Below are 22,281 nucleotides of genomic sequence, written 5' to 3'. Positions count from 1 at the left end.
TCACCTCAAAACCAGCTCTGGTCAGCTCTATTATTGTGGAGACAAAAGCAGACATATAAATCTATGATTTTTTTATATCTTAAAATGGAAAAGAAGAAGTATTGTGTTGTCATGAACTACACCCTATAAAAATATTAAACCCAAAGGCAGAAATACAAATCCTAAAACATACTTGGATACCTTATTCTTTTTTAAGTAATTTGAACTGTTGGGAGAATCAGGGCCAGAATAAATTTTTTCCTGGAAAGGTAAAATTTACAATAAATTTGCTGGCCTAGATTCCCTTTGTTATTAGCAGAGAGGTTGGTCATTCTCATGGTATGAGCTATTTGATCAGTTTTAGTTGTCTCAGATGAACTGTGCTCTCAGGTTTGCTCATTTTATCCATAGAAGGAAATAAAGATGACAGATATGTATATTTACCTTAGAAAATATATGTCTTTGGTTAGATGAGTCCCAGCTGAGACTCATCATTGGATCCCATTTTCTCTAAGCAAGTTCTACACTGGGAAAACATAACTTAGCAAATATATCAAAATAGGTTCAAATAAACTAACAACAAAAGGGTTAGCAACTATCACTGCTAAGCAGGATCATTATCATCTTTGGGTAGCAATAAAAGCCAGATGTCTTCATCTACTTGGAGGTCAAAGATGCAACTGTATTAATAGTTCTTACAGGCTCCAGTAGTAGGTTAAGGCTTATGAATTATACCATTCATAAGATTGTCTTTAGTTCTCTAACTTTAAAGTATATGCAGAATCATAAAGGTTAAATATCATCTGTAGATGAAAGCAGAGATTTTTACATTAAATTTCTTTTACCTGTCAAGTTCTACACTGAAGTATCTGAATGCAACAGAAGGTAAAAGAGGTGTCATAATTTAACCCCATCTGTCAACTAAGTACCACACAGTTGCTTACTCACTGCCCCTACACTGCCCCTTCCAAGTGCACGGGATGAGGAGGAGAATCATAGAAGGTAAAACTCATGAGTTGAGATAATAACACTTCACTAATTTAAATAAAGCAAAAAAAAAAAAAAATAGTAGTGGTAGTAGCAGTAGTAATGAAAAGAGAGATAGAGGAGCAGTGATCACCCCTCAAGGCAAGCCTCCCCCAGTTTCTATACTGAGCATGATAGTTTATGGTATGAAATACTCCTCTGGCCAGCTTGGTTCAGCTGTCCCAACCATTCTCCTCCCCAGCTTCCTGTGCACCTGCTCAGCAGCAGAGGCATTGAAGAGTCCTTGCCTTTGGGTAATCACTGCTCAGCAACAACTAAAACACCAGTGTGTTATCAAAACTATTCTCATACTAAACCCAAAACTCGCACTGTACCAGCTACGAAGAGGAAAATGAACTCTGTCCCAGCTAAAATCAGGACAAGAGCTCTTACTTTGAAATGTCATAACAATACTAGTCCAACTAAGAAAACTCCCTTTTCCTTTCTTTTTTCTCTGCAGAAAATAATGAAGCGTCTTATTAAAAGATATGTGTTGAAAGCTCAGATAGATAAGGAAAGTGATGAAGTCAATGAAGGTGAGTATGTTGATGAATTGTATGTTTCAAAGAATCAAAACAAAGTGATTATATATTTCCAAAATACTTAATCTACTTCACATGCTTACAAGTGCAAGAGGTAAAATTCACATGCTATTGAAGAGGAGATGGGATTTCTGTCTCTTCTCTCCCATCAGAAACTATCACTGATCTGACAATCATTAAAATGTGTTGCTACATCTAGTAATAATAGAATCAAAGAATCATTTTGCTTGGAAGGGCCCTTAAAGATAATCTAGTTCCCAAAAGATCTGGTGGGCTGGGTAGTGCTGGATGACTGATTGGATTCAGTGATCTTAGAGGTCTTTTCCAACCGAAATTATTCTGTGGCTACGATTCTGTGATCTCTCTTGCAGCAGAACAGCATCTTCCATCAAATAGATCATGTGAGTTTTGTGAACTTGTGGTCTCTCACACTTTTGCCTTCAGATTTGTTTGATTCCTGAACTGCATCTTCATAGTCCTATCCCCAAGACACTGTTTCACTGAGGTTAGCTCAGCTGGTCAGAGCATGATGCTAATAACATCAAGATTTTGGATCTAATCCTCCTATGGACCATTCAACTTAAAGCTGAACTCAATGGTCATTGCGGGTCCCTTCCAACTCAGACTATCCTATGATTCAGTAGTGGGCAGCACAATATCTACTTCTTCTGTTTCAACAAAGAAATACAGAAAAAACATGATAATTGTTAGATATTTGGATATGCTGTTTTTTTCTTTTTTTTTTTTTTTCTTAATATTGTGATATTTTAAAATCTTTTACAGGTGAATTGAAGGAAATCAAACAGGACATCTCAAGTCTCCGGTATGAACTCCTTGAGGAAAAATCTCAGAATTCTGAAGATCTGGCAGAACTTATAAGGAAGCTTGGGGAAAAACTGTCACTTGACTCTAAGGAAGAAGAAAGCAAGAGATAACCAAAATACAATATGCAACAGAATGCTAACAATTCACTTCAAGCCATATTTCTGTTTTCCTCAAGTCTAGTTCACATTTCTTAAAAAGATTCAGAAATTAAATCATTCCAATTCTTTGTTGAAAAAACACAGTGGCAAGTCCTCTAGGTCTACAGCAGAGAGGCCATACCACTTCAGTAAAGATATTTATTCTTTACCTGCTGAAGAATAGTTGATCTAACTTAAGTACTCAATTTACTGTCTAGAATTCCAGTGGAATCTTGATAAGCTCAGTCACAAAAGATTGAAAGCATAGATCTAAACTTTCCTATGTTAACTGTTTATTTTTTGCAAATTTCCTTTTGTAAGCATTCTTACATATATTTTAGTGAAGCAAAAGAGATAAATCCTTTTATCTCTTTAAAGGCTTTTATATGCATACATATATCAAAAGCTATTTAATTTTTCCAGCATTCCCAACTAGCAAAAGAAAATAAAGCTGCCTTTTTTAAGAATGTGTAGGATATTAAAAGAAAGTTATGAACATTTCCATGTAGAGGTAGATACCAGGACACTCAGAGCACAGTGCTGTACTTTCCTGTACTGATCCCTGTCAGCACTGGACTATCCTGCGAGATACCTAGGTTCCTATGGGAGTCAGTACATTAAGAAAGAAATATTTTTCACCAAGTTTACTGAAAAGCTATTTCTGAGGCTGACAGAAAACCTTCTTTAGTCCAAAATAATTAACCCTTGATGTTCCAGTCTGTTTCAGGATTCCCAAATTCTCCAGCTTTTATGCCTTGAACTGAACCTCTCAAACTGCAGATTAGGGGTTTGAATACAACATTTTTATTTGAGGTGGAAGATACTAAAATGTGGTGCAAAACTCTCTTTGAATTCTGGGAATTTTGTACATGGGGGACCATGTTTCCATGTTAAACCTGTTTAAATGATTAAATTTTCTTCAGACATATGCATAGTGAACAAAACAATCTGGGTGCAAAAAATAATGAAATCTCATCTTCTGTGCATTTGCATCCCTCATCCTTTTTTCCACCGGTCACAGCTCAGCTCTTGTGCTGTATTCTTTAGGACTCTTTTAATAAAGAATCTTCACTCCATGTGGTAAGGAAAGCTCCAACAACACTTTCACCCTGCCAACTGCAATAGTTAAAAGTCTCTTTCTGTTAAACTGCAGATGAGCTATCCCATGTTCCGTCTGGCTGTTTGTTGTGTAACAATGTCCATGCAGGACAGTCAGCTGGTTTCTGTCTTTCCAGATAGAAACAGGATAAATTCCATGTAATTTTTCCCTGCTTAATACAGTAATTTGTGTTTCTTTAGACAGTCACTAATTCTGGAAGGGTTATAAACACACATTACATTGGGCATCTCTGCTTCTCTTTAAGCTTTTTTTAAGATTAGTGAAAGGGCTGTGAAAAATTATAACATGGCATCAAGGTGTATGACACACCTGTAAAAGACTTGTATGAAACCAGACTTAAAAAGGCTTGTCAGTACTTGCTTTGAAATTAGCTTTGTGAAACTTATTTACTGTGGAATGTATTAGAATGTTTCTGCCTTTCCCTTTTAGGCTGGCAATTGATTAGTTTCCAAATGGATTTATTGATAGTTCTTTTCTTAAAATTGTTGATGGAATCACTGTGTATTTTCAGGGAAAAAACACCCATATATTAAAATGGGTTTTGAAATCAATTGGAGACAGGTGGAGGTAGGGGACTAAGGTCGGCTTGCCCCAAGAGTGTTTGTCATGCTTTGGAGGAAGTGCTTCCACGGAAGTCTAACTGCAAATGGGGAACAATGTGTGTCCTGTGGGCCTCAGGTTTAATGAACTCAGGGTTTAGAAACTTCTAAGGCTTCTTCCTCTGAGGGAGAAGGAGGAAAGTGAGGATTCAAAGGTAGTAGAGCACAGGCAACTGGTGTGACCTTAGGCTGGAAGGTAGTGTGATGGTAATGTCACTGCATTGTGGCTCCTGGATGGTTCCCAGGACTGGCCTCTAAACTGAAGTTCCACCTGTGTATTTTGGACTTGGTTTTCTGAAATAGTGGGCAGTTCATTCAGCTCCACTGAAGGGCTGTGTTACGGGCCATGTGCTCAAAGCACATTTTCCATCTGAGAGAAGCTCTTCAGAAAATCTGTTGATCAGGATCAGAGGTAACAGGGACAGTGTTAACTTTCAGTAATCAGAAGTCTTAATTTTTGGTCATTGGAATACACAATTTGGATCTTCTGTAGTGCTCGTTGATGGTAAACCCTCACTCCATAAATCCAGAGAGAGGAAATACCTATACACAGTTTGAGATCCAGGCACTTTTAAAGTGTAGATTTTTATTACAGAGGTAAAATGTACACTGTGAATTTGTTTAAACCCAAAATTTGATGTACCTTAAAACTATAAGATCATAATGTATATATTGTATTTCATGAAGAAAATACATACGGATTTTTTTAATCATTGAAGCTATTTTATATGTAGTTACTACTCATGGAACAATTTGTTAAATATATTTGAAGAGGTCTATTGCCAAATGTGTGACAAGCAATGTAGTATTTAAAATGAGCACAATACCAAATATATTACCCTGATTAAAAAAAATTTAAATGTACCAGACTAAAAATGCCTCTGTGATCCATTGAATGAACATTTTGGTATTTCACTGGAAACCTTTGGCTGCTCCTGCTTGGAAGACTGATATGGTAAAAAAACTTTCACTTCCTAACAACACTAATATTAAAAAAAAAGTTTCAAAGAAGTCTATTCATACTTAATTAGACTCAAGGCCAAATATTTTGTCTCCTGTGTCTGATGATAGATGTTTCAGAACATCTGCAGTAGCAGATATTTTTCACCTTAAATAGTTCTCCTTTTGGTTTTTAATAAAAAAAATAATTTGATGAGGAAGCATTTCCAGATTTTTTTTGGTGAATTATTAGGATAACAAGATAGTCTTGCTACCTACTTAATTTTTTCTTTAAACCTTGTTAATTACTTGAGCTCAGCAGTTCTGTTTCTGTAGCAGCAGCTTCCACATCTAAACCAGACCTACGATGAAGTATTGCCTTTATATATGTTTTTTCCCCTAAATATTTATTAAACTTGAATTATGAAATATTGTCAGTAGTTTCAATCATCCCTTGGAGAATCTCCTTTCTGTTCACCCAAATGTATTTCACTAAAATGAAATATGGAAGGACTTGAGAACTTCTGAAGACAAGACAATGAAGTAAGAAAATCCCCAAATCAATGTCTGTCCAAGGTTTTCTCACACTGTTCTGGATGAAACAGATTCACATCTAAATACTGAAAAGAAGCTTTATACATTGTGGAGGACTGGAAATTTTATTAGAGACCAATCATGCAATGCAAGCCTAAAGTACCCAAGATTTACAGTGACAGATGCTGATAACAAGCTACAGGATTTCCAGTGAAAGTTCTGACATTCCAGGTAAAAACCTGCTGCATTGTACCATATTTTAGAGCACTGACAGGCCAAGCCAATGAATGATACTGATTTTGGAAGTGGCATCGACAGATTTATCTGATTTTAGATGACAGCCATGAAGAGTTATGCAACTGAGCTTGTCTAGTCTTTCTTTGTATTCAGTGACTAGAAATGATCAAAGGCATGATTTTGTGTCATCTTAAGGTAGTCAAGTATCCCAGATGAGTCATATAGTAGAAGTGACCATTTATCTCCTGTTACTCTGAAGAAACCACTGGAGCTGTTAGAAACATTTCTATTGAAATGTGAGAAGTCTCAGCTTGGCAGAAATCAGCACTGCAGCTCATGAACACTGCAAGGCTATGAACCATCACAAATGATGGTTCATATGGTTCATATGAACCACTGATGCAATGAGATCAAATTATCTCATTGGAAGGGCTTGAATGGATGAGGACAATCGCTGAGAGGGGCAGGATCTAACTTGCCTTCCCAAGAATCTAGCCCATCCCCCAGGGATGATGGATGAGTAGGGTTCTTCTTTACTCTGCACCAATATTTCATTTTTTTTTCTTTGTTAGTGTAGTTGTGGGTCAGCATAAACAAGATCACAAATTAACCAAATCTATCTAACATGAGAAAAACTCTGTTGCAGAGCACATGGCAACTAAATTCTTGTTGACAAACCAGGACCTTTATCATAAAGAGAAGTTTATATTTAATGTTTTAGTACATTGGGATGAGCATATATTTTCAATAATATGTTTGCAAAGCTTAAAATACATAGCTTGATCCTGGCAGTACTTCAGCTTTAGCAGCTGTATCCTGTAATTTACTAAGAACATGTTCTCATGACTTCTGTGTCCCAAAATGCAGTTTAGTACAACAAAATCTTGCATTTGATTCTTAGAGATTTCCCTCAGGCTTGAAATTTCTATCTGAACATTATAATTAATACATTATAAACCACATAATCTGAAATTTACTCATTTGCAGAACAGAAGAAATTGTTCTTATAGTGTAAATTGCTAGTTTTTCATGTAAATATTTAACGCTTTTCAAAATTTGTTAGAAACTGCCTGGTGTGAATAATCCAAGTACTTATGTTCCTGCTTAAAAATTAATTTGGCTTATGGAAAATAGAATTCACAAAGTTTATGCTTGGAAAACTACTTGTGCTTCAGAAGCTCATATCAAAAGAGAAGTTAATCAAGGCTGAGGTGTGTACCTTAAGCTCCATGCTCTTAGAAGGCCAGGGAATCCCATGCACTGTTCTTCCCTGGTGTATGAGTAACCTCAAAATATTTCATCACCATATGATAGTGCAGTAGGGATGAAGAAGTACAAATTTTCAGTGCTTTCTCTGTCCAAGGAGAAAATACTACTCTTTCCGTAATATTTGGTTTTAAGCTTTTGAATATTCTGTGATTTAGCTCCTTGACATTTATGCTTTGCTCCTTTAATCAATGGAACTCCAATCAAAGTGATTAAAGAAGATCAGTTCCTATTGTATGCAAAGTAAAATGCATCAGATAAATCATTGTCAATGTTAATTACAATATTTTTATGCCCTTTTATATATGAACACTTTTATACCATTCTGATATTTAATTGTGCTTTATAAACAAGCATATTCTAGTAAGTCTGCAAGGGGCAAAGGGCATAAATAAAGTGACAAACAGTCTAAAAATTTTTTGATAGCAGGCAAAACCTACTCACTCTCAAATACAAATAAATGTATTTTCCTATGACCCTTGTTAAACCAGCTCAAGTCTCTGTTCTTCAGCTTCTTCATTTATGCCAGGAGAAAATTATACTAATTGATGTCAACATGGTCAAATAAGTAATTTGATGAATTAATGAAGAGAAAATTTCAGTTCTTTCTCAAAGAGAGTATTTTATTGCTTCCAATGAAGATTTTATGTAACTTTACCTGAACTCAAATGATGTAATCAACTTCAATAGAGAAAACCCATGGGATTTCATGAGTTAATGTCTTCACTGCAAAAGGCACTGCTATGGGTTTGTTCTTTAGAACTGCTGTTTTAAAGTTCCATTTGAGACACTCACTGAGTCTGTCCTGTCTGTAGCCCAATTTATTCCGTCCCCCATCTCCTAATGGAGAGGCTCTGCAACTGGGCCACAACAACCTCACTTTTGAATGGAGAAATACCAGTGACACAGTGAATTTTTTTAAATACATAGAGCATGAGCAAATCTTTCTGGTGAACTGAAGATAAGGTGCAATATCAGGTTGCTATCAAATCATGTTGACAGTAAAAAATTCAAGACTACTTTATGTGGCTGTGCTAGAGCACATAAGGTCTCTCCTGACATGTTGATTCTGTTTCTGAAAAGAAAATGTTTCTTCTAGAAATGACTTCGTGCTTCAGTCTGTCAGCATAATTTTAGAATTCTGTGAGTTACTTCCGTCTGAAGTGGACATCACACTTTATTTGAAGAAACTAAACTGCCTGCTATAATAATATCAGTGGCTGTAATCCTTCAGCAAAGGCTTCTGAATTACCCTACAGGAGGCCACTGACCTAGTACCATCAAGAGTGTTAAAAAACAGCCCTAGATATACCAAGAAATATTTCTCAGTATCAGTCTGGAAAGAAATAAAGACAAATCCATTCCCAAAGTGCCTATGGGTCTTATAACGTTGCAAGTTAGCCTGTATTCACTTATGAATGTTCCATGTGTCTGCAAATCTTGTCCCTTCTGATTAAATATCCACAGCACACATTACAGTAAGCCATCTAGGATCCCCTCCTAGTCTCTGAAAACTCTGAATGTTGTTTCAGAGGTATATATTTGCTTTAAATGGAGCCAGAACCTTAGCCCAAACTACTGTAGTTTAAGATCTTGAGAGTGTAAATCCCTTATTGGGTCAGCAATGAGGTCTCCATGGAGTGTTGAGCTAACAAGAATTGCTAGCAATTGCACATAAAAATATGCCAAGTGCTCTTCTCTGCAGAAGTTTTCACAGCATCAGAGTACTTTTATGAGACTCAGATTTTTGGTAATTGTGAATATTACAAATTAACCCCCATAACACTTGTCTTTAGACCATAAAATCCAGTAGTTCCAGTAGATTTAACAGCTTGCAGAACCTCAAATTCAATTGTTGCATTAGGCAAACACTGAGATATTTTTATTTAATGCTGGGGAATTTTCTAATCACCAACCAAAATTTAATATGAAGGAGATTGTTTTGGGAACAGGATCCATGTTGATGATCCCAGTGAGGTATCTCACCTCCCTCCTCCAAAATCATCTCATAGGATGGTGGCATGCAATGGTCCTTAGGGGTTACCTTAGGAACTTGATAGGCCTATAAAATTACACATAATTGAAAAGAATGGAAATTTTTTCTAACAGATGCTCCTGTTTTCAGGCTTGCTTAAAATTACTTCAAATGCATGTGCTTCTTTTGGTTGATTTTATGCAGAGATGAGTACCTGAGCTGCAGAACAGCAGTCATTGTACTGCAGTGGCTCTGGTACGAATAATTCTAGTTCTTCTGGAAAAAAAACTAAACCTTGAAAACTTTGGAAGCAGTCTTAGGAACTGCAAGTTTGCTATATACATGCCTCCCAAAAAACTGTTTCGTCTTACTTATCCCTTTCTTTCATCTAACACTTTTGAAAAGTAAATTATTGAGGTTACCCATTTATTTTTAGGTTTATTGGTTTCATAGTTGGTTTAGGCAGGAATTCAGCTTTAACTAAAATAAATATATTTCAAATCATCATTTTCAATGTCTATAAATTTTATGGTGGTGTTCTAGCATTGCCAACAGCTCCTAGCCAAGACTTTGTCTTGTTGATGAATACATAGGCCTATAAAATTACACATAATTGAAAAGAATGGAAATTTCATGAATACCATCAGTTGATGCAGCCAAAGGTAAAGCTGTGTACCTGCAGAACCCAGGATGTAGATCAGAAGATGACAGATGGTATTAGATATCCACCTTTTTTAACAGACTATAGCAAAAAGAACCTGGAATTTCTGACAGGTAAATTGTGTTTGCATTCAAAGGATATATTGTACAAGACCTGTTACTCCAGATATTGCAGACTCAAATTAATCCATTTCAGTGACTTAGAGTGAATTTTCCTTCCTGTACACCTAAACAATTTTAATTAACTTTATAATGAGACTGAAAAATATCTGTATGCACCCTTTTCTGCGTGATAAAGACCTGTAGTTACTTGTCTGAAGTAAATTCTGTCTAATAGCAAAGGTGAAAACAGCCTGGATAAGTTAATCTTCAAATGAAACCTCAGGTGTTTCGTAGTTCAGGTAACTTGATGGGAAAGGGGGAACAAGAGGGAGCTGTAACAATGGGGATTAAGTTACAATGAAGCCCCTGCAGGACTGTGAGTAGGCTCCCAGGGCCCAGCAAGGACCAGCCTGGAATCTCTAGTGAGAAAGTTCAGTGACTATTGATAGTTTCTAGGCCCACAAATTCGAAGCCAAAATCTAAGAATAGTTCCAATAGAACTGAAGTAGCTGTGACTGTCTGTAAAACAGCTTCTAGCAAGTCCTGATGTTTATGGTCTGCGAGACATGTCAGGAAAGTTAAACACATAATTACTTCCTTGAAAAAAAAATTGCCCTGTTGCCTTGCGGTCAGCCCCTCTCACCGCGACTCCCCGACCGTGGGCGTGCTGGGTGGCAAGGGAAGAGAATGGGCGGCTGTTCCCCCTGTGAAGCTCTGCAGTCCCAGTTGTTGGCGCAGGCACAGATGGAGGCGACACAGGACTTGAGGGCGAAGAGGACTAATTTATTCAGTGAGCCCCAAGACCCTCTGGGGAGGGTGAACAAAGGTTTTATACAAGAACTCAAGAGGCGGGATTTAGGAACAGCAACCAATAGGGGAATAGCAGGGGAGGAGTTTAGGGCAGGACTAACATAGCATAAACCTATCAGGGAAAGCAGGGGCGTGGAGTAACACAAAGTAACCAATAGGGTGTTGAGCCTCACTAAACAGACAGGGAAGGCTCTGGAAACAGGGGAGGAGACTGGGAGGAATGACCAGGAATGTTCTGGGGAAAGGGGCAGGGAAAGGGAGGATTGACATCTTGGAGAGGAGGGGGTTAGGGATGAGCTAGGGAAGATTGACAACTGGAGAGAGGAGGAGATTATGGGTGGGGGTATGAACAGGCACTAACCAAATATCAAATTAAATAAAAAACACGCCACCACATTGCCCACTGGAAGGGGGTGTCCCCCTGTGGACAACTGGAAAAGAAAACAATGGCAACTTTCAACTTAGCTGAGTTACAAGAATGCTGCTTCTTTTTTTTTTTTTTTTTTTTTTTTTCGTAGTGCTATACAAAATAAATATAATTACTGTCTGGATCAAAGAGAAGATTTGCTATAGCCCAGAAATATATTAACCACATTTTCTTCAGTTTGTGAGAACTATTTTCCCTCTTGCTACACACTCACTGTCTGCAGTAGTCCCATTGAACTCTACCTGCTGCTAAGTCCACCCCTGTAATTGTCTTAACTGTCTATGCAAATATGTGAAGTATCATCCTCTTTCCAATAAAGCAAATATTTTAACAACGTTTTATTTTCCAGCTGTATTTCCATATCCCTTCTACCCTTTTTCTTAATGACACTTCCAAGTGAGCTTGAAAATGATACTGTCCCAGAGTAGTGCCTTGGCAAGCAGAAACTCTATACTGTGGCCAGAGGTTTGAATTAATAATTAGGAAATAGGTTAATTAAATCAGTAATGATTATAATATAAACTACCTACGTTTATGCAGTACATTTATTCAGGTATGACTAATTGAATTTACTGTATCAGGTTTTCAGAAATCTTTCTACAAAACCAGGAGGAAACACAAGAGAAATGAACTGTCTGAGCAAACCAAATTCTGGAAGTCAGAACCACTGTCCTCACTCTTACTTCTTGTTTACATTATAAAAGTATTTGGGTATTACAAACAGACCTTAAAAGCCCAGTTTCTGCTGGGAGAAGTTATCTTCAGCACTACAAATGGCTGTAAACAACGGTAATATAGATAAATCCCCTTCAGCAGGTTGCAGCCCTATAAAATGCAAGCCCTATATCCCAGTTCATATTTTAGCTGCACCCTCAGGCTGTAATAGCAGTAGAATGCAATGAATGTTCTGGCTGGGCATCACAACAAATAAAACTCACGAGTCCCTGGTGGCTCTCTCTACCTCTGCAGTGATGAGCTCCATCTCCCTGGCACTGTGCCTGTGACCTGCCTGGCAAGCATGAACGCCTTAATGCCAGCTGAAACCTGCCTCCCACTGAGATGGGATGGAGGAAAGTGTTAAGAAAAAGCCAGGCATGGAGGCTGACTGAGCCCATACCTTCAAAACTGGTTCAAGATTATTCCTAGCTAAAGTGCATATGGACCTGACCTAGGAATATGATGTTCTCCTGGCCTGAGATCACTGCTGCAGTGCCCACAGTGCTGTCATTTGACTTCATACGGCTCACTCAGGACAGTTAGATTACTCTGAAAGCCTACAAATAAGATACAGTAAGGCCTTATCAGCTATACAGGTGCAAGAACTGCAGCCATCTCAGGGCAGCATCGATGGCCAGAGCCTCTCAGTGCACTTGCGTTGGGTTATATGGGAAAATGCAGTGTGAGTGGAGCTAATGCCTTCACGAGGCCTCTCCAGGCATGAGCAAGCTGGCTGACCAAACCAGAGGAAATCATAAGGAATGCACCACTTCCAACAAATGTTCTAAACAATCTGTGTTGAAGTAATTATATTAATTTGCAGTGCATTTTTTCTGTGTATGGTTTCTTAAATAAAAAGCACATTATGTCTCTTTTGGAGCTGCCTAGTCTAATAGCACCCCTGTTGCTTGAGGTTCAGGGAAACTGAAATTAAAAAAAAAAACAAAACTCTGAATTTGTATCAATGTGGTAAAGCTTTAAGGATCAAAGTGAGAAAAAATTCAGTGAATTCTAGACCTGCAATTTTCAAGGCACTTGCAAGAGCACGATCCACCACGCTGGGGCAGTAATGCCCTGGGTTTGCTTAAAATACAGGTGATGGAGTGGCTGTGCACAGTCATGCCAAACCTGTGCTCTCATCTCACTAGCAGTGCTGGCTAAAGGCTCACACAGGCTTTGCACTGTCCTTATACACATGTGTTCATGTAAATGTACACCCATCACATACATATTCATGTCTATGCTTGTATACTACACATCCCTATGTATTACACATACACAAATATTATATATATATAACACATATGCACATATTATTAGACATACAGACACCAAACTTATCTGATTTACAGTGCATTGGGCATTCCCGTACAATTTTTCCTGTAAAAGAGATGGTCAAGTGAAACTATAATGACAGTAAAATTGCTCAAAGGCTGTGGAAATCATTTCAGATTTACAATTATGCATCTTGATCACACAACAAGTATAAGGGATCATTGACACAGGTAGAAGGCAGTTAAGCTGGGTCAGATATTAGGAAAAGTATTTTCCCACTGGACACATTCAAACACTGGCACAGGCTGCTCACAGATGCTGTGTAGTCTTAACATTTTCAGATTTTAAAAAAACTGAGTGGACAAGGTTTTGAGCCACCTTAACAGGGTTTAGATCAATTTTGCCCAGGAGGCTGATCCAGATGATCTATTACACTTCTTTCAAAACTAAGATATTCTATAATTCTATAAGTCCTTGATTATTATGGATAACTTTAAACACATTTACAAGCCTCAGTAATTGAATGTGTTACTTATATTTAACCAAAGCAACTATTTGACATCATGGGCTGGCCATGTTTACAAAGCCTCTGGCTTGTGTTCCATAATGGATGCAAGAAATCTTCTCAGATTTCACTCTTTCACTTTTCCCTTGGTGAATTTGTGAAATGTATTCTTTTTTTATGCATGTCTTCTATGTCTATGATTAATCTCTTCCCTCTCTTCTAAACACAGCAGACTTACAGTATTTGTTTGTTTTATTTTCCCAGCCAGGGAAAACAACCAAGTAACAATCAGCCAAGCAAAAGCCTCGAAAAGACAAACCAATATAGGCAAACAAATACGGTCTATCCCTACTCAGAAAGTGTTGCAGAATATAAAATTTGTATGTAGCTGAAAAATTTTATTATGCTAATCTGATGCAGCAGTGTCAGAAAGCTGCCTTGAAAATTGTCTTAACAATTCCTTAAAAAGATATTATGTCATCAAAATGAAGGTCTGTAAAAAGTCACACCTCAGGTAGAACTTATGAATATTTTAAATACCTGAAGATAGGAACTTTCAAGTCTTAAAATATATCTGCTGTCACTTCTCAGGCTAAGATTCCAAGCATGAAACTACTTCACCTATTTTCACATTATCCTCTTTCTAGAAAAACAACTCCAAATTACTTTGTCTCATTTTCTACCTAGCATCATTTTTTCCAAGAAATCCTTGGTCATCAATGCTTGATAATAATTTTTGAATAGCTTCTAGAATGTGAGAGTTTGAGAGAGGAGGGCTGAGAGAGAGAGAAGCAAAGAACCTGCTCTGGATTTACAGCAGAAAGTCAAATGAGTTGGATTTTTTTGTATCTTAAATGCCATGGATCAACTTTATTAGGTTATAGGTAAATATGGAATGTATTTTGATTGTTTCTTCATTCCTGGATTTATATTAGATTTATTATTAAAAAAAAAAAAAAAAAAAAGAAGATGCTTTACTATGATATCTGTTTTCATTAATTATTTTTTAATTAATGCAAATATTTCCAAATCCAATAGCCAGCCATTTTAGTAGCTTTGTACAGGGCTTGTGCTGTACTTTCCTCACTCAGGATGGAGCCAGAAGTTTCTGAGAGAAACCCATGAGTAAATAGCCTCTTTGGGCATATATAATATTTGGAAATAGAACAGAGAATTTGACCCAGCAGCTCCAGAGCTCAAACACAGCTCAGGGACCGGGCAGGGTCCTGGCCTCTGACCCCTGCAGGCAGTAAATCTGTGCTGGCCTAATGGGAGAAGACGTGAGGACCAGGAGCAGTGCACCTTTCAGCTCGGCACTTGCCCCATGGCTGCTGCTCCTCACCCCAGTTCTCATCTCTGTGGCTTTACTGGGATGTTCACTGGCTTACAGATGGCTCTCATTGCAGAAAAGCCTAGAGGCTGTCTTCATTTTCTCACAGAAAATAAAACATTCCAGCTGCCCATCCCACTGTCTTAAGGCATCACAGAAATTCAAAGCAGTGGCACAGTTTGAACATGTTGCATGGTTTTGGACTGCATGTATTTCCTGAGGTTGTGCTTCAATAGTGGACACTGAAAACTGCAGTTTTGTCAGGCTGTGTTTTTGTATTTCTCATCCTCACCATCCCACACCTGTTAATTGACTGGCTGCTGCCTCATTTATACATATGAAATCTCATTTTAATGGTCACTGTCCTTGTGACTTAGGTTTATTTGTCTTATATTTAATTTTTTCTCTTGGGACTGGCACATCTCCAATCCTAGCAAGGTCATGAGGGTTGAATTACTCCAGTGCCTGGATTTTATTCTGCAGAAAAGTGATGATTACGTGACATGGCCTTGTGTCTATTCATTTTCTTCCCTTGCTCTTAATCCTTGGCAGGCAGAGAAGTGATGTGAGTAAATTGACCATAGGTTTTCTATGCCTGTTAGAAGATGAGCTCAAACTGCTAGTTAACAGCCATTTATTGCTGTATATACTTCTAGTTTTATAAGTAATTTTTACTAAAGGCAGCACTGCAATCTGCACACTGTGGCTCAGAAAACAACAAGCAAATTTTGTGACTTTGAGCAAATTTTGTGACTTATCTTTTCCTAGCAGTTCTGTATCTAACTACAAGGTTTGGGAAATTATATGGGATATAAGGAGGGATATAAGAAGAGAGTAAATGCATTTCACTATTTATGGTTGGGAAATGTTCTTGGTTTTAGAAGGTTTTTGGGAGGACACATGGACAATAAGGTCTGTACAGTTGCTTTCCAAGTCCTAAGGGATGGAAGTTCTGTGGAACATGTATATGACAAAGGACTTGTCCTCCCACTGGAAAACAATGGCCAAATCAGTTTGCCTGGTGGAATTTTGGAAAAAAAATTCCTTTCAGGGAAATCAAAGCATGAATTTCTCATTGCTATATTTTCTGCATGACACCACTGCTAAGTAAGGAAATACTAAATCACTCCCCACAGCTAGAAACAGCAAGACTCTTCTCCAAGAGATAGAGCTAACTTGTGTGTATTTGGTGCTAATGCTTTATGATAAGCAAAATAAAGAGCATTAGAAGCCTTTCACTGCTGGGGAAGAAAGATATCTTCCTACTTTTAAAGGCAATAGTAAGCTCTGTTTACATGGAGTGTAGCCTAAGGTACGGTGCTGCCACCAGCTTCTATACCATTACTGCTTTCATGGCTGTTGGATTTCTAACATTGAAGAGATCCTGTGGAATTAGGAGTGCATTGGGAAGGGATCTGTGTGTCCTTACTGCCCAACAGGATCCCCCCAGAGCAGTCTTTGCCTGCAGGAATCCACCCAGGACTGCCAAGAGCTCCAGTTGCTGTGGGCTTCCTCTATGGGCTGCTCCCAAGCAGTCTAAATGTCTACACCAAACTGTCATGTTCTGGATCTATTTACTGGGTATAAGGACCAAACAAAGTATATTTTAATGAAAAAAAAATAGTATTTCTTTCATTTATATTATTACTCACTGCACTTTTAAACAAAGATCCTGGAGTCTGACCTCAGAAAGCACCAAAATGGCAAAGGACTGTCTGGAGCGACAACCTGTCAGCATGTTTTTTCTCTGAAAATGGATAGTATAGCATAAATGGGAGAGTGAAGGTTTATTATCACTCTTTATGTCAGTAGAAAACTTTTTTTTCTCCTCTTGACAAATACTATTTCCTATTGCTTCTGTGTATCAAGTGTCAGAAACTTTATATTATGTCAAATTCCTGACTGGGAAAAGTTTACTTTTTTCCAAACCTCCTTTTTAACCTCCTCCACATCTTCTTACATCATTTGTATATTTAGGAATTTGCATTTGCAAGAAATATATGATATATTGTGAATATGTAACATACATATTCTCTCTACATAACACATATATTCTCTGTATGTATCTATACAATGTAATTTGTTTATGTTATCTGCATCTGTATTTGTATAAGGACAATTTTACATACAAGTCTATATACGTATACACACTTGCACACACGCATGTACAAATACATCCTTTGAGTGTAATCAACTGCCTACTGATCTCAAAATATTAGGGCATGATACTCTAATTAAAATTCACTGGACTTACCTCAATGGTTTTCAATGCTAAAATAGCAGAATTTTCACTTTGTGGTTAATCCAGACCAGGAAAAGGAGGCATTTGGCCTTTACAAATGAACTAAATGAATTATTAATTTAGTCTTCTGTGAGGAAAGGGTTTGGCAAAATACATGTCTTCTAGTCTAGACTTGAAATGGTGATGTACTTTTAATATAGGTTAAATCTCAGAAACAGAATCCAAAATTTCTTTTTTTTTCACTATAAATCAGATATGAAGGGCCAAATTCCAGGAGCAAAACAAAAAAACAAATCCTCTTTTGGTTTTTTGGGCCTTTTTTTTTTTTTTTTTTTTTTTTTTTGTGATTGGAGATTTATTAAAACCAACTGGGATATAAAATGACACATTCCACAGGATATAAAATTATTGGTATGGTCAGAAAAAATGTTGTTAACTATTCAAAAACAGACACAGACTCTGTATTTTGGGTACTGAATAGGTTACACTTTGAGCTCACTCTAAAAGAACTGCTAGATATGTTGCAACTGAAAATTCAAGTGGGAGCATATTTCTTCTCATCTGGTGTTCAAATCTTGTAATTTCTTAAAATATCTAAAATATCTTAAAAATAAAGCTATTTGCTTGGAATAGGATGAGGCAATTGCTGGCACCTACACCAGAAACCCCTCTCAAGACCTGATTAGAGAAGTCATAAGCCAGAAAGAGGGAGGTATATTTCCTCTGTCTAATTTATTTTCTGTTCATGTATTTCCTTTGGCCTTTATTAGAGGAGATGTGAATGTAGGAATTTAATGTAAAATGTTGATTTCCAATTTCCAGACCTCCTCTAGAATCCTTACCAGCTCTTGTTTCTCTCTGGGTGAATATAGGCATTATCTTTTTCTCTGAAATCTATAATAATGATCATAAGTTTCTGAAGAGTTCAGTGGGAATATGACTGGAAAAAGTCTTTGATATCTACTAAAAGTCTGCTCCAGTGGGGTCAGACTCCCACACATTTGTTATGTTGCTCATGAGCTTTGCCTTAAAAACTGCGTATTTGGGAAGACAAAACTTGAAATTATTTTTAAAATATTGCCAGCATTGATGGGTCAACAAAAGCAGTCAGGATTCAGCCTGGTCTTTTAAAAACCCATAGACTGGAAGTCTGTAAAGGTATCTGAAATTTTCTTGCTACATTGTCAGCCCATACTGTCCCAGCACAGATCAGAGCCCATAATTCCCTTCCTCTTTGCTGCACTCTCAATGCATTTGAGGAAAACTGACATTTCAGTCTATTCTTTCAAGCTGAACCACATTTCATTTCCTCAAAAGTTATGCTTTTTAGACACTTTTCATTTAAGATAATTCCTTCTGAATTGTTTTGTTTCTCATAGTAATTGTGGCTGTAAAACTAAGGTCCTCCCAGCACAAAACAGAGCTGTAATATGACTTTGTCTTGCCAGCTCACCTTCAGATTGTGCTAGTCTTTTTCTTGCGAGCATGTCAGAAGTGGCAGTCATTTAATTCCTGATCTACTTTAACCCTTGGATATAATTTTTTGGGCAGAATCCCTATCTATTCAGTTGCTTCCAGAAGGATTCTGCAGACAAAGGTAGATTTCTGTTCACAATGTAATTGAATTATATTCTCTTTGGAGTTTTCCCCAGACAACTCCTCTAATTTGTACATTTATGATTCTGTATTTAGCTTTCCTTCCAGGCGCTCTGCTGTGTCTGCCAAAGGACTATCCTGAAATGAATACTCTGCTCTTTTTCAGAATTGATGTCTGAGGATGTTCCTGAGTCCAAGGAAATCTATTCCCTGGTATAAGACCATAAACTTCAGCTGGGGCCTGCTGTTCCTCACATTGTCAGGCTTGGAGCTTGCTGCACATAAATCAGGTTTTGTGAGAGGTCTGATGACGCTGCTGCCCAGCTTGCCCAAGGAACTCCTCTCTTCCCTTACAAGGCAGCAGTGATCTAACACTGATCTGGCTGCCTGAAGGAGGATCTGCTGCTGGCCATGCTCCTGTTCCAGCATCAGAGATGTCCAAAGTTTTGTGCAAAGTTAAAGGGATGGCAGCTGCTTGCACACATTTAGATACTGGTTTTGCATGGTGGTGAACACTGGCACCTGCTGCATGGGGCTCTCACAATTTCTGCCTGGCTTCAAAGGCAATGTACTCCTGCCTTTGTTTCTGTGTTGGAAATGCTCAACAGTTCCTGGGGAAATCAAGTGAAGACATGGGCAGGATTGTGGACCACTTACATTATTGAGGTGTAGTTATCTACATATGGAATAACTTCACTAAAATCAAAGGGGAATTTTTTTTATCTGCATCATTGCAGGAATGCATCATGAATTTTGAGATCTTCCAAGGCTTCTCTTTAAAAAGCAGCTTGAATTCAGATTTCCAGCAGCACAGTAGAAATGGAGGGGTAAACTTACATTTATGATTAGATACAAAAAATTGTATCTACATAAATATCATACTACAAAAACTCTCCAAGTGATCTTTTCTCAGTTGTAAAATTGATCTAGCTCCAAAGACTTCCTGAAAGAATTTGCTGATCTACAAGTCTTCTTCTTAGACAACTCAAACTCTTATTATAAATCTTTGCTCAGCTAATGCCTGAGATCTCCAGGTGCCTAAAATTGCCAGATCAATTTTGCTTTTCTCTCAGCAACTGAGAATACTTATGAAATTTGTGCTTGACAGTAACAGCAGTGAAGCATTTCATGGAGTTCCCTGTTTAGATTGGAGTATTTTCTGCCCAGGTAAAGAGAAAAAAGACTGTCTCTACTCCACAACTTTAGTGGTGAAGTGCAGACAATCTTCTGTGTTTGTCTTCTGCTTTGGGTGATGAGGAAGGTGAGGATGCAGCAACAGTGTGGGAGCCAAACCAGCTGCACTGAGCCTCCTCCCAGGCACTGTTGGTGGCCATGAGAAGGACTGCTGGAGGTTTCCCTAGCACTGATGTCACCAGCTAACTTCATGTGTTGTCTTTCTCAATATCACTGCGGGTACCGGTACAAATTATTTCCTTCAAATACATTTTGTAATCTCCTACAGCATGGCCTAGCCTCTCCTTGAAGCTATATTTAGAGTCATTATTCCATTGTGTTCTACACTTTTTCCCTATGCTCTCTATTCAACTTGACCTGGAAGGAACCAGCATAAGACACTTGTCTCTACCAGTACTTTTCAATAGCTTTGCCCTTCTGTGCACGCCAAATTGAGGCCAATAGCCCTATTAAGTTGATACAGCTCTAGCCTAGTTAGCTTTTTACAAATCCAGATAATGTCCTGGCAGAACAGACTTTAGAAGTAGGGCCACAGAAAATAACATGTAATTTAAGGTATGAGGTCACTCAAGAAGTGCTAAATATAGCACAGTCTTGAGAAAAAAAAATCTTTGTAGCAAATCTGGTGATTATTTTCCCCTACAAGACAGCACTGAGGATTCTTAATTTGGCAGCAGATTGTGGTCTATTGTCTTTTTGTCTTTCTCTAATCATCATGCACTGATTTCTTGCTGAACATTTTAATAATCTTTCTGAGGACTTGGGGAAGTGTTTTTCTCATAATCCCTCATGTTTTGTGGGGAAAATAGAAGGAGCAAAACTAGTTCCATAGCTCAAGTTTCCCTTATCTGGTCGCACAGATATTCTGTGATAGACTCATGCTGTTTTATTAGTTATCTTTATCCAAGTGAAACATAGAGCAGTGTCTCAGAAATATTCCAGGACTTTCATCTTCTGTAGTTTTGGGAGCTGACCGTGTTATTGGTGTGGATACCATGTGACCTCTGTGGCCTTCTGCTTTAGTTGGTTGACTTAGCTGGGTCTCTCACAAGTTCTATATGTTGTTTTTGGAGTAGGTTTTGCATGGTGTTGTCTGCTAGTTAGATGTGAACTCTGCATATTCTACAGGTTTTCTCTGCTTAATTTTATGAATGAGAACTAATTGAACTTCAGCTGACTCCCTGTTTTCAAAGCCTTTGGTAAATGTTCATGTTGTAAGCTTATTTCTAAATTTTCCATAATTCTTAACAGGGTATAGCATGTCCTAACTGTCAATAAATTATTTGGTTAAGGGGGTTGATTCCTTCAACAAATCATGATATTGCTCTTTGAGTTTTAGGGTTAATTTAATTTCCTTATAAAAAAAAACCAGAGAGTGAAAATGTTTGTGGCTGACATCAGTTAAAAAAACTAGTTGGACAAGTGCAGTGAAAGAAAGCATAATTCTGCTCTTGGAATGTTGATTGTGATATCAAGTACCTCCTAGAAATCATGTACCTATGAACTGGAAACTGGCAGAAAAGGACCTATGCTGGCTGGCAGTGGCTGAGCATGATCCAGGGTGTGCCCAGGTGGCCAAGAAGGCCGATGGCACCCTGGCCTGGATCAGCACTGCTGTGGCCAGCAGGAGCAGGGCAGTGACCGTCCCCCTGTGCTCAGCACTGCTGAGGCCACAGCTCCAATCCTGTGCTCAGTTCTGGGCCCCTCACTGCAAGAAGGACATTGAGGGGCTGGAGCCTGTCCAGAGAGGGGCAGCGGGGCTGGGGAAGGGTCTGGAGCACAAGTGCTGTGAGGAGCGGCTGAGGGAGCTGGGGGTGCTCAGCCTGGAGAAAAGGAGGCTCAGGGGGACCTCATCACTGTCTACAGCTGCCTGATAGGAGAGTGTGGCCAGGTGGGGGTTGGTGTCTTCCTGCAGGTAACAAGTGATAGGACAAGAGCTAGTGGCCTCAAGCTGTGCCAGAGGAGCTTTAGGTAGGTCATTAGGAAAAAAATTTGTGGAAAGGGTTGTGAAGTCTTGGAAAAAATTGCCCAAGGAAGTGGCTGAGTCACCATCCCTGAAAGTATTTAAAAGATGTATAGTTAAGTTGCTGGGGCACAAGGTTTAGTAGTAGACTTGGGAGCTCCGAGTTGATGTTTGGATATCATTACTTTAAAAGCCTTTTCCTACCTAAATTATTTATATGAATATATGATTCTATGGAAGTGAATCAGCTTGGCCATCTTAGGGAGAAAGTATACTAAGTC

General features: G+C 38.2%; 1 protein-coding gene across 1 annotated transcript in view; it reads left to right on the top strand.

Annotated features, from left to right (window-relative positions):
- Positions 1-5,104, top strand: part of TRPC6 (transient receptor potential cation channel subfamily C member 6) — a 76,942-nt gene extending 71,838 nt beyond the window's left edge. The window contains exons 11-12 of the mRNA XM_002198089.7: positions 1,466-1,541; positions 2,331-5,104. Coding sequence (XP_002198125.5) covers positions 1,466-1,541; positions 2,331-2,482 — 228 coding nt within the window. The 3' untranslated portion in view covers positions 2,483-5,104. The remainder of the gene's footprint in view (positions 1-1,465; positions 1,542-2,330) is intronic.
- Positions 5,105-22,281: the final 17,177 nt, after the last annotated feature.

The sequence above is a fragment of the Taeniopygia guttata genome, chromosome 1 (genome assembly GCF_048771995.1).
Source record: "Taeniopygia guttata chromosome 1, bTaeGut7.mat, whole genome shotgun sequence".
Classification (NCBI taxonomy): Eukaryota; Metazoa; Chordata; class Aves; order Passeriformes; family Estrildidae; genus Taeniopygia; species Taeniopygia guttata.
This window is presented reverse-complemented; position numbering and strand designations above follow the sequence as displayed.